This window comes from Corvus hawaiiensis, chromosome 26 (genome assembly GCF_020740725.1).
Source record: "Corvus hawaiiensis isolate bCorHaw1 chromosome 26, bCorHaw1.pri.cur, whole genome shotgun sequence".
Lineage (NCBI taxonomy): Eukaryota > Metazoa > Chordata > Aves > Passeriformes > Corvidae > Corvus > Corvus hawaiiensis.
Genome location: NC_063238.1, coordinates 41,407,834 through 41,420,762, shown reverse-complemented (window position 1 = coordinate 41,420,762; position 12,929 = coordinate 41,407,834). Strand labels below are relative to the sequence as shown.

The 12,929-nt window shown below is 40.6% G+C and overlaps 1 protein-coding gene across 14 annotated transcripts in view; it reads left to right on the top strand.

Annotated features, from left to right (window-relative positions):
- PTK2 (protein tyrosine kinase 2) overlaps nt 1-12,929 on the top strand; it is a 198,443-nt gene that overhangs the window by 99,348 nt on the left and 86,166 nt on the right. For all 14 annotated transcript variants that reach the window (XM_048286970.1, XM_048286969.1, XM_048286958.1 and 11 more), the window contains 2 exons: nt 2,168-2,334; nt 8,295-8,382. In XM_048286970.1, coding sequence (XP_048142927.1) covers nt 2,168-2,334; nt 8,295-8,382 — 255 coding nt within the window. The remainder of the gene's footprint in view (nt 1-2,167; nt 2,335-8,294; nt 8,383-12,929) is intronic.

Genomic DNA, 12,929 nt, shown 5'->3' with positions numbered 1-12,929 from the left:
GCCAGCTGCTTGAAAGCTTGGGTTTGCCAGAGTGTTGTGAAGTTCCCCTCCCACACAATACCATTCTCTGCAAGCCTCCTGCTTGCTTTGCTGCTGCTGTTCATCTTCCTTCAGGTCTGGCCTCGCCATCCACTTAGCACTGGATGTCCAGCTCCAGGGCATGGGAGACAAGGGAAATTGGGGGCTGTGGGTTCTGAAGCAAACTGATGCTTCTGAGGATGCTCACACTGCTGCTCTCGGACACAGGGTCCTGTTGGGCTTGATGGAACCTCTTCTAACTCAGTCCCCATGAACTTACTAAACATGGCTTGTGTTTCCTTCCTGTAGGCTTGAAAGAATTGTGTTTTACATTTCTCTGTGCACTGCGTTGCTTCTGAAAGATTATTTAAAGGTTGCAGTTTGAGGGGATGTGTGAGCTGATTTAACAGCTTGATATCACCTCACCAACAGCATGATTCCACTCCTACAAGTGTCATCTTCCCCCTCTATTCAGATTTAGTGCTTCCTTAATTCTCTTTCTGCAGTTAGTTTTTTGCTTGCTTAATTTGTAGATTCAGGATTTTAAACAATTTCTTTGGGGTATAAAACAAATTTTGGGAAGCAATCAGAGTCGTTTAGGTTGGGAAAGACTGCTTAGGTCATGAGATCCAGCTATGAACCCAGCATCACAACCAAGTTCACCACTGAACAATGTCCTCAAGTGCCGCATCCTCATGTTTTTTGCACTTCAAGAGTTGGTGACTCCACCACTTCCTCAGGCCAGCCAGTTCCAAGGCTTTTACCCTTTCAGTGAAGAAATTGTTCCTAATACCCAATCTAAATCTCCCTTGGCGCAGCTTGAGGCCATTTCCTCTCGTCCTGTCCCTTGTTACCTGGGAGAAGAGTCTGACCCCACCTGGCTACACCCTCCTGTCAGGGAGTTGTAGACAGCAGTAATGACCACCCCCCACATCCCCCCCCCAGGCCTTCTTTTCTCCAGGCTGAGCCCCCCTCAGCTGCTCCTCACCAGACCTGTGCCCCAGACTCACAGTGTCATCCTATAGAAAACCTTCTCTCTAACTCACTGCAGAAGGCTCCTCTGGCTCCTGTAGAACTTCCACTGGTTATGTGGTGACGTTTATCTGGAATCCTGAGCAAGAACCAGCAACTTGTGCATCTCTGCGTGCATCTGTGTGTGTACTTATATGAGTGTTTTCAGTAGGAAATTTTCAGACCATTACAGGCACAGAAGCAAAGGCCTGTGAATTCCTGAAAGAAGTGTCTGGGAGCAGCGATAGCCCCTGCTCCTGCTGAGCTCTGAGCTCCGGCCGGCGGGATCTGCCGTCTTGCAGGGAGACACGGCTTCCCTTTGATGGGGTTGTGAGGCAGCAGCTCGGAGCTCCTGCTGGCTCCCTAATCGGGATAAGAGCAGGACAGCCTGGCACGCTGCACCTGAAAGGTTGCTCATCCCTGCTCCACTAACACATTCGATTTTTAGTTACTGCATGTCAGACCTTTCTGATGTCTGACACGGCAATCTGCTACGGATTTATGTAAAAGGTTCCTTTCTTGGGCAAGAGATCCTCAAGCTCTGAAATTTACCTCAGGGCAAACAACCTTTGTTGTGTTTGAGAATGTTCCCAAATAATTGTCTCTTGCCTAGTTTTCTATAAAACAAGGGATCTGTGCTGCATTTCAAATGAGTTCGGGAAGGAGGGGAAAGGAAACCAAGGGGCTGTGGTGTCACCTGTGAAATCCTGGCTGTTGGGGCACTAAAGAGGATGAAAGTCCCAAGATGATTTTCTGGTTCTTGATGGAGAGCAACTTTTAAAGGCTGCTGGTGGGTTTTCTTGAGCTAATAAATCTTGCTTTCATCCACAAACCTGCTTTTAATATTTTGGCTTTTATGTTATTCTGTTTTACATAGAGGAAATGCTGGCCTAAATCTGATAAACGCATGGAACATATTTACTGATGTTTTCTGAAGCCATGCTAGGAAGATTTCAGCCATTGTAACTAGATGTGTGAAAGAGTAGCTGACAAATATGTTTAGTATTCTTAATAAAGTTTCTATCTATGTGCTGCTTAGTATTTTGTGTAGGGTATTACATGGTAATAATTAAAATTTTAAAATTTATATATATATTGTATTTTACAGCTTGTGAGGAGTGTGTGTTTTCTCTTTTAGGGCATAATTCAGAAGATTGTGGACAGTCAAAAAGTGAAAAATGTGGCCTGCTATGGGTTACGGCTCAGTCACCTGCAGTCTGAGGAAGTTCACTGGCTACACCTGGACATGGGGGTGTCCAATGTGAGAGAGAAATTTGAATTAGCCCACCCTCCAGAAGAATGGAAGTAAGAGTATAAATCTGTTCAATGTCAGTCATAAAAGTCTTTTTGCTTTGTTGTAAAAAATATTCTGTAATTTGTTTTACTAAGAAAGATCCTTTTGTAGTGGAATAGAGGTGATGGAATGGGGGAAAACAAACCCACCAAACTTTTCACTAGGAGCTGTGAGCAATGTTTTGTTTGCTTTCAGAGGTTTTTGTTGTTGTAAGGGGTTTCCTGCAAACTGAGGAGAAACCTGGGATTTAGAGGAAGCATAAAATAGGAACAGAAATATCCTAGTCATTTGTGCTGAAATCTGCAAGTTTTGTCATACTTAAAAGTTTTAGGGCAGGAATGCTATTCCTAGTTGTGGTATAAGCACACAGCTGCAATTTTAAAAGGATAAATCTTGTTATTTAAATAAAGCCAAAAGGATATTGTTAAGTACTGGTTGTACTTATCTATAGACTGAGTAGGAGAAATGTGATTTGAAATGAGTGAAATGCAGTCAAAAATAATTTTATCCCTCTGCTGTTGAAAAACTTTTCGGTTGTTAAACTAACTTACATTGTGGCCCAGAGCAGTAAGTGACCTCTGCCTTCCTTCTGTCTGTGATCTTCTCAAGTTATACCAGGAGCAATGAACAGTAGAAAGATAACTGCAGAATTTTGGGGGTTTTTTCATAGCCTGGGCACATTTGCTGGGGTTTTTCATGATGCTGGTTAGTTGGTTAAAAGAAGTCTCATGACCAAAGTTTCTTCAGCTGTTTAGGAGGGTAAGCTGGTGGTACACGCTCAGGAGAGGAAGGGAGGAAACTGTCCACTTTCCTGGTAGAAGGACAAGAGGAAACTAAAATTTATTTGCAGAAACACACAGTAGTCTACTAGAGAAAATGGGGAGCTCACAGTTGTAAAATACCAATAAACCAAATAGAGATTAAACCAAAGAATAGATTACTGTGGTTGCTAGTTCATTGCAGGGGTGTTGTGCATCTATTTCAGTGGTTTATGTTCATAACCACAATTTGTGCACAAGTTGCTGGCTATTTTAAAGGCTGCACATACCTTCTGCAAAATTACTGTAAATATTCTATACTTAATTTCTCATAAATGGAGTTACTATATTTTAGCAGATTTCACAGTTGGCACGCTTCAGTTTATAAATTCTCTTTAGGATCCCAATTTTAACAAATTCCACAAATTCAAAGAAATGAGGAATGTTTAAAACCTGGGCTTCAAGAATGTTGCATATTCTCTTCTATGCATTGTTTCTGTGATCTACATGGATATTTTCCCTCACAATAAGTTTTTCATTGATAATACTGTGAAATCACAGCTTAGAAAGGAGGAGATTCCTGAATCCTTCCCTTGCTAGTGGTGCTATCACATGGTAGATGAGATGTGAATAGTTAATGGTGTGGAAATTTGTTACTTAGTGTACCAGTCTCAGTTCCATTTTTATTAGGCAGTACAACTTGCATGGTACACATTGCAGAACACACTTAATTGGTTTTAAAAACAAAGTCAGATATTGTTTTGAAGCTTGTGGAAAGGAATTGCGTAAAATGCTCATGAAAGAGCTATGATAAGATGTAAATTATTCAATACCTTTCCAAGTGTCATTTAATGTGTTATCGAATACATGCTGCCTGACATACCTTTTAAACCCTGAGAGATTTGCTGTGCATAATCAAAATGCTGCTGTCATATTTGTAATGCCATAACACAAAGTGTCTAAGATCATATGACAGTACTTGTAGAAATATTTAGATTACTGAAGGGGAAGTAGTCTTGGAATGGTTCTTAAATTAAAAGCTTCCTATAGTGTTAGTAAACCACTAAATGCCTCACATGCAGTTATTTTATTTTTATCATCTGAATTTAAGGGTTGTGTATTCACAGTGTTCAAAAATTAGATCTTGGAATTCTCCTGGACTAATCCAGTTACATGAATTGTCAGTAGGTTGCACACAAAAGTTACCAGAATAAAATCTATCACTCACCTGGGTGAGCCAGAGTTAGCAGGATCTGGGGCTCTTAAATCATAGGTAACGCCAACCCTCATCATTTTGTGTAATACTGGGCCTTGAACAGCAGTCACAGCTGCTGTCCTTTATGTCTCCAAAACTGCTGTGTGCCAGAGCGCTGTTCCTTTTGCTGGTCTTTTGTGTCACACAAAAGAAATACCAAGAGGTTCCCATAACAAGTTGTGTGTGTTGGAACACCCTGTTCCCCACAGGGCAGACACCTTCTAGCTCTCTAGTTCAGGTTTGTAAAGCAGGTCCCTGTAACCAGATGACATCCCAGCTGTGGCTCTGACACGCAGGAGACACCCTATGCTCAGCAGTCCTGGACTGTGAGTTTTGGTAGCTGTGATACAAAAGCCCTGGCAGAGAGGTCAGATCACCTGTGGGATGGTTTAATGAGTTGACCAAGTTGATCTAACAGATCTGTCCCTCTCCTCGCTGCACTGTCTTCTCTCTTCTATGACTTCCAGTTATCCAGTCCTTTTCCTTTCCTTCTGTGAGCCTTAATACTTCTCTAATCCTTCAAAGAGCTGATTGAGTTCATTAAACTCACACAAGGCTTCTCCTTTGTCCACCCTTTTTGTTCTCATTTTCTATTCTGATTCCTTTCCTGTTGATGTGAACTGAATCAGAACCTGCTGGAGGCAAGGTTGGCATTGGCAAGATGATTTCTTTCAGGGGCACAAATTCTTAAGAGTTGGATCATCCTTTTGTTTTTGGCTCCACCAGCTGCCGTGGTAATGCTTGTTGCTGACAGGGAAGCTCCCAGAACTGCCTGGTGGTGTTCACTCTGCTGTGGAGGGTTCACTTCACTGTACAACTTGTGAACTCAATTGATGCCCACCTTTGTGAGGTGTGGCAAAGTGTTTCTGAACTCCAGTACAGGGGCAGAGCAGTAAGAAGAATGGTGATCTTCTGGATATAACTTATCAAACATTAGGGGAGTGATCATCAGGTGAGATACTTGCTCTGAAAGCAGACCTGGTTTGTGAGAAAGGGACATGTCATCCTTGTCAGTTGGCTGCATTTCAAAGACAGTGAATTTAGAGGATATTGAATCGAGCCCATCCTTGAGTTGGCCTTTGGAAGTCGGCTTCTTCATTCCCACAGGCCCAGGCAGAGATTAGGTTATAAATAGGTAATGAAGGTCACTCACTGTGACTGTCCCAGCTGAGCTGCTTTGCCTTACCTGATTTTCTCATGAGATCCTGTTGCAAAAGCCAGCACTTTCATGGCTGATCAGTTAAGAAGACACGTCCCTGTAAAGGAGAGAGATTGATTTTCATATGTTTGTTTTTTTTGGTTTTTTTTTAATCCCAGAGAGTAATGGTGTTCTGCATCCTACAATCACAGAATCATTTGGGCTGGAAGAGACCTCTAAGGTCATCAAGCCCTGTGGTTAACCCAACTCTGCCAAGGCCACTACTAAACCATGTCCCCAAGTGCCACATCTACATGTCCTTTAAATCCCTCCAGGGATGTGATGCCACCACTTCCCTGAGCAGCCTGTTCCAATCTTTGACAGCCCATTAAGGGATTTTTTCTAATATCAAATATCCAATTTTCTGATCTGTAATCCAGTCTAAACCTCTCCTGGTGCAACTTGAGATGGTTTCCTCTTGTCCTATCTCTTGTCACTTCGGAGAAGAGCCTGACCCCTACCTGGCTACACTCTCCTGTCAGGGAGTTGTAGAGAGTGATACGGTCTTCCTGAGCCTCCTTTTCTCCCTCAGCTGCTCCTCATTAGATTTGTGCTCCTGGGGAGATTTTGGTTGGATATTAGGAAAAAATTATTCATGGAAAGTATTGTCAAACACTGGAACAGGCTTCCCAGGGAAGCAGTGGAGTAACCATCCTCGAAAGTGTTCAAAACAAGTGTGAATATGGCACTTGAGGACACTTGTTTAGTGGTGAACATGGTAGTGGTGCTGGGTTGATGGTTGGACTTGAAGATCTTAAAGGTCTTTTCCAACCTTAAGGCTTCTGTTGTTCTAAAATGCACTGGATTATAAAGCCCCCGAAAAGGCAGGAAGTCTTTTACACAGACTTGGTTTTTTTCCATGTCAGTCTCTGCAGTTGTGTTCAGCAGTAGATTTTAGTGGATATGGCAGAATAAAAACCAAGAGGGGCTCTGCTTTTCTGCAGTTGGATAGTGTGCTCATGCTGCCTTCTCTCCCTGACACATAAATACCTGGAAGTACAATTTGGCTGATACCTAAATTTTAGTAAATAACTAGTTATCTGCTGGGGATCATGAAATATAAAGGCCGATCATCAATAGAAGGTGATTTCTGTGCTTCTTCACAAATGAGAGTTTGTCTTAATTGTGACTTTAAGTCTTTTTTTATCTGTGTCTGTTTTATTGTGTCAGAGAACGGTTTGGTTTGAAAAGGACCTTTAAGGATCACCTAGTCCAACTCCCTGCCATGGGCAGGGACACCTTCCACTATCCCAGGTTGCTCCAGGCCCCATCCAACTTGGCCTTGAACACTTCCAGGGATGGGGCAGCCACAGCTCCTCTGTGCCAGGGTCTCACCACACTCAGAGTAAACATTTTTTCCTTACGTGCAGTGTAAATCTACTCTCTATCAGGTGTTCTCAGCCTCGCCTGCATTTCACTCTTTAATTTAAGAACATGTTTTCTGTGCACAGGAATTATGAAATACATTGCCATACTACAACAAGACCATTCTAATATTCTTTGTTTATATACGGGGTGTGTGTGTGTATTTACAGTTTCCAAACTTTAATGGCTTCTAACAGGACAATGTATTTTCAATTATTTCAAAGCAAATAATATTTTATATTTTTTTATTAGATATTGCAACATCTGCTTGCAGTGGAATCCTAGGCAACACTTACCCCTAGGAAATTTTTACCAAATTGTCGTGTACATCTTGATTACAGGCAGCTAGATCACTTGCTGAAAAGAAGTTCTTGTCCTGCTGAAACCAACAGATTGAAATGTTGTAATATTTGCTCTTATCACAGGCAGATTGTTAAATATACTTACTTTGGGAAGCACTGCTAAGAGTGTTAGAATATGCTGTGTTGGCACAGCCCAAGGGATGGAGACATTTATTATTGGACTTTCATTGAAGCAATGTGTCAGAGGAGGAAGCAAACAGTCTGTGTCAAACATCGTGGGCTGTTACCACAGGACAAGCAATTATACTAAATTTAAGGATTGAAAGCAGAAGTTTAGGACAAGAAATAATACTAAATTTAGAGGTTGAAAGCAAAAGTTTAGGTTTGATAAGGGATACAGATTTAGTGTAGGTTATGGGTCAAGGCTCATTCTGAGTTTCCCTCACTTCTGGTGTACAGTTAACTTGAAAAATATGACTGTCAGGTTCAAAACTGTTTAGTTTTTGCATGTGTCTTGATGATAAATAGGGGAGCAGGAAACCTTTTTACAGAGAAACCCCTCCAAAACCTATGGAAAATCCAGAGGTGAATATTAGAGCATTGATCAGAGAAGGAGCGGAGTCCTGTTCCTTGTTCTCCTGTAGGATGTGGCTCCCTGGTGAGTGACACTGTTTGTCACTCCTGGAGCAGAGGGATCAGTGTTTTAAGTACCTGCTTTTGAGAACCAGAGATAAAAGCTGTTGCCAGGAGTCATGTCAGTGGTTCTGGCAGGCTCATCTGTTGTCACCTAACTGGGGCCTACCTTCCCATGGATCTGGAGCTTATCTGCTCCAAGTCCTCGTGCTTCAGTCCTGTCTGAAGCTCTGAGAAGGCAGCAGGGCTCTTAAGTTTGCCTCTGTTACAAAGGTCCTTGGTAAGCATCTCTGTGAAATGTCAGGTACAAGATAAATGCCAGTTTTGTTCTCTTGAGTAATCAAAAAGGAAATTTTCCATTAGTTTTCTAAGTTTGTTTTGAGTTTGTTTGTATTTTTAAGAATGTTGGGAGGAAATATTAATATTAATTCCGCTCAACACTCTTCTTCTTGCTTTTCAGGTATGAATTGAGAATTCGGTACTTGCCAAAAGGATTTCTAAACCAGTTCACTGAGGACAAACCAACTCTAAATTTTTTCTATCAGCAGGTATGTTCAGTTCTACTGCTTTGTCTTTTGCTGATTTTGCTGAATTTAGAAAGCTCGGGGTTTGAATATGTGGGTAGGATATTACTGCAGAAACAGAAAAACGGAAAAAATTTAAGGTCGCATATATATAAAGCAGAAAGGCCACAAATCCCATGACATCTTTCTCCTTGAGAAGTTGTGAGGAATATGTTCCAAAACCAAGATAATTCTGCAGGTAATAATTGTGCTAACTGAGATAAAATTGACTGTTGTTCCACTGGCTTCTTACAGTTAATTCACATTTGATTAAACTGCTGAATTTCTTTATTTTTGCAAGTGTAACTGACAATTGCACTACAAACCATCAAATGTTTTTTCCACTCACATTTTTAGGTTATTTTTTTGGGTTTAAAATCTCTTCTGGATTACTAAAACTGCATAATAGTCAAAGTTTCTATAAACGAAGCACGAAATTCTAATTTTATTCAGTTAAATGATTTTAATCTGCTTTTAGACTGACAAGTTCACGGTAAAACTTCCTGGGGATATTTTTTAGGGGAGTCAGGACTAAAATGGCTACCCTGTCCTCTAACTTCAACAAGCACAATTGTGCAACGCACATTCTTGTCTTAAGTAAATGACTTTTATTAATTTTTTTTACCGTGTGATGCAGCTTTTGTATTGATGTGATATTGATACTGATAGGATGAAGTTGACTTGTGAAAAGACAATTCTCTTGCAGTGCTTCTCTGGGCTTAGCATTCTAGTTTAAGTGATTTGTGTAACATGGTTTCAGCCTAAAAATGTCTGGGTTTTGGTGAGTTTTTAGTGTAGTGCTGATAGGGCTTCTTGTACAAACAACAAAATCATGTTCCTTTTTCCTTTAGCAGCAAGGGACTTCCTCCATACTGACTTTAAACACAGATTTGTGTTTCCCGTGGTGCAAAAGTGGGTGATGAGCTCCACAATAATTTCTTAAACTCCATCACTTACTGTTCAACACTGGCAAGCCTGCAGTGTCCCCTCGTTTCTGCCTCAGGGAACTGTTTCTTTAAAGCAAGGAGTTTGAAATCCCAGAGGAGTATTTGTTAACTTTTAACTAAATTTGTAGAAATCATTACAAACAGATACAAATGGCTCAGATAGAAGGTTTTTGAAGGTTATCAGGACCAATAGGCAAAGCAGACAGCTGCTTGTATTGGACAACGCCCTGAATCACAGTGCTATTACAGAGTGAAAATCAGATGTTCTTCTCTCCTTGCTCTGCACACCATCCCATTTATTTTCTCTTCCCCTTTCTTCTTCACCTTATAGTGAGGTATTTCTGAATCCAGTTCTTTAAAAGTCACTGCTCTTTGTTTCGGGGTGCTGTAAGGTATTTGGGTCTCTGTTGTCATGGAAATCAGGTGCATAACTTTCCAGAGCTATCCATGATTCTGCTTTGCTCCATAAATTTCACTTGTCCTCTTGGATAAACTAGGACAATAACTTTTATCTGGTAAAGTGTTGAGGCAGCAGCAATGACGTATGAAAAGAAGACAAGAGAAGAATTTGAGCAGTAAGTCTGCATCATAAACCAGATCTACAACAGAGGAGGGGTTAAAAAAACAAGGAAAGATGATTTTTCACATTCTGTTCCTATATCAGTGTCATTCCTGCAACATTTTAACATCTTTTGCTAACGACTGCTCAGTCAGACACATCATGTTGTGTGTAGGCAAGAACAACAGAATGAACAGAATTCATATGTGCATACATAGATATCCTGAGCTTTCTGCACAGAAGTAACTGTCAGAGATAAGGAGCTAGAACCCAGTTACAAAATTTCAAAAATCCAACAGAAACACCACTTCTGTAGTTAGATTGGCTTTTCTCAATGTAAAAATCAAATACATTGTTATCTTGGGTGTTATAAATGAGTAAGAAAAGATTTTTGTGAGGACCAGATGCCTGTGACTTTCTTGTCAGGATGAGACTGGGAACCTTATTGCTAACTTGGTAACATCCAAATGCATGTTTTCTGTCTTATTAAAATGTATAGCATCAAATTGAAAAGTTCATGGAGAAGGAAAAGAAACATGGTTACCTCTGTCATCCATGGATTTTGGAATTGTAATGATTTTGTTGAATCTGAGTTGCACAGCTGCAGCATTGTTGAAAAAGAAAGTTTAAATCCTCAAGTGATGTTCATCTTCTGGGAAAGCACAGAACATTTTGTAAAGATAACAAAATGTTACCTTAATCACTGTCAACAGACAGGGTTTATTCATCCAGCTCACCCAAACCACAATTATCAAGCTGTTAAACCCAAAGCTGGCACACGTTTGTGCCTTCACCTGCATGACTACTCCCATTCACTTCAGCAAGTGCACTGCCCTGTGCAAATTGGTGCATTTCAGGCTTCTCAGCTTGGGCTTGATATGTGAAGTCACTATTTTCTCCTTGGTTTTTCACTGTTTTAAGGATGCTGTGACCTCTCTTAGTTTTCGAATATTCCTTATCTTCAAGAGTCTCTAACAAATCAAGAACCTGTGATCGTGGCGGTCGTTCTGCCATCTGCGGTGGGCGTGAGCTGCTCTTAATTGGAAGTGTAAAGTAGGGCACTTAATGAGACCTTTCATTCTGCAATCTGTACAGCAAGGGATTAAAATTGGTGTGTGAGAGCAGGGGGAAACCACACAACTCGTTAATAGCATCAGAATCAGTCCCACTAACGATGCCATGCAGTGCCTCTTGTGCTCAGGCTGTGCCTCAGCTTTGAGGCCAGAGATGGGGAGAGGCTGATCTTTAGGTCATTCCCCTTCACTGGAGGAGCTGTGTGTTCAAGTCATGTCATTTCACATCCCATTTGAGAGCTCTGATCAACAAACTAATGTTGGAACTGTGTCTTTTTGTTTTGTTACTGCTCTCTTTGGCAGGTGTCAGAGGTAGTGGGTGACAGGACTTCAGGGGTGTCTTCTCTTTTTTCAATCTGTGGAGCATTTAGGTGGCGATTCTGCATCAACTGCATTACTCCCCTGGGCCTAACTGCTTACAGTTTCAGCCAAATTAGGCAAATTGGATCCCACCCAGTGCTGTTGGAATTGTAAGGCTGAAGTATTCAAAAATCAGGAAAAGCCAGATTTATGGTTGTCTGCACAGTTGGCAGATGCTCACTGCATTGGTTTTGTGTGCCAGCCTTCAGTTGTGTCCTGTGGTATTGAATACCCAAATCTGAACCAAAGTTAGCTCTAATCCCATCCACAAAACCTTAAATGTGAAGTTCAGTGAATAAAAATACTGTAAGTTAAGTTTTATCAAGAATAGCATCCTTTTTTTTGCGTGTGTGTGTTCTGATGACTGTTTTGTAAATCTCTAATGAAGATACCTGGTTTTTTGTATGATTTTTAAACATTTTTCAGAGAAAACAAGTGGAAAGGTACAAAAGGAGAATTTAAAATCGCAGGTTTTGAGTAATTAAATAGGATTTCACCATTTTCCTGTCCTTTTTGTGGGAGCATTTTCAGTTGCTTTAAGTAAGCGTTGGTGAAATTCATAGTGTCTTCCTTTCCCTGTGTTCCAGTGACATGGCTGTTGGGAAGTGGAAATAAAGGGGAGAGGTTTGGTTTCTCTAATTTGCCTTAGTAGCTGAGTGAGGAATGAAAGCCATATCTCAAATCAAGATAGAATACAGCTTTTAAAAACATTCATGTAATGAGAATCAGACGTAAGCTACTTGAATTGCTTTCCTTTTGTTGTGGGACAAGAGCCTGCACACATTTATCCTTGAATAACATGTTAGCCTGCAGTAATTGGAGATGGTTTATCCCTTGATGAAAAGGGAGTAAGCATCTGTAAGGGGGGTGGGGGCAGCTCTTGGCATCAGCTGTTCCATTGTTGCTGTCCTTGTGCTTCTAACAGAAGACTTTTAAAGTAACTTTTTGGGGGGTTTTTTTAGATCCCAGTGAACAAGAAAAAGTTGTTTTTATCAGTGTGGAATTTTTCTCTGCTGCCTCGTTTAGCCTGCAGTATGGAGCTACCCTGGAGATGTTCATGTATATATAATAAAGGAGACCATAGGACTGAACTGTGTTTTGAATTTGCTTTTTAAAATGAACCAAAGTTTGTGTAATGCACAGGAGAAGGAATTGCAAGCAGGGTATGATCTCGAAGTTAGGTCAGGTCAATGATGCCCTGAAAAAACTGAGCTGAATTCTGTGCCACGAGGGCTCTGTGTCTCACCAGGCAAGTACACTGCGGGTTCATTTTCATAAGAAAACTCCTTTTAAAAAGAAAAGAGAAAAAAATTATACTTTTTGTGATTAAAAAAAAAATAAGGGAAAAACATCCTCTAAAAAGGAGGAGAAAAAGTTTATTGTGGACACTTGGCACTTTCTTCTCTATCCCTGTAGTGTCTGTAAAGATTATGTTCACACTCAAAATGTATTTCATTAAATGAAATATCTCTTTATATTGTGGCAGATAAATACATCATGCAAATTAAATTGTTTTTATAACTCTGTCCCTGACACATAGGAAATTTTAAGTCCAGGCAATTACTGTAATAACTTAATGATTAAAGTTTTATA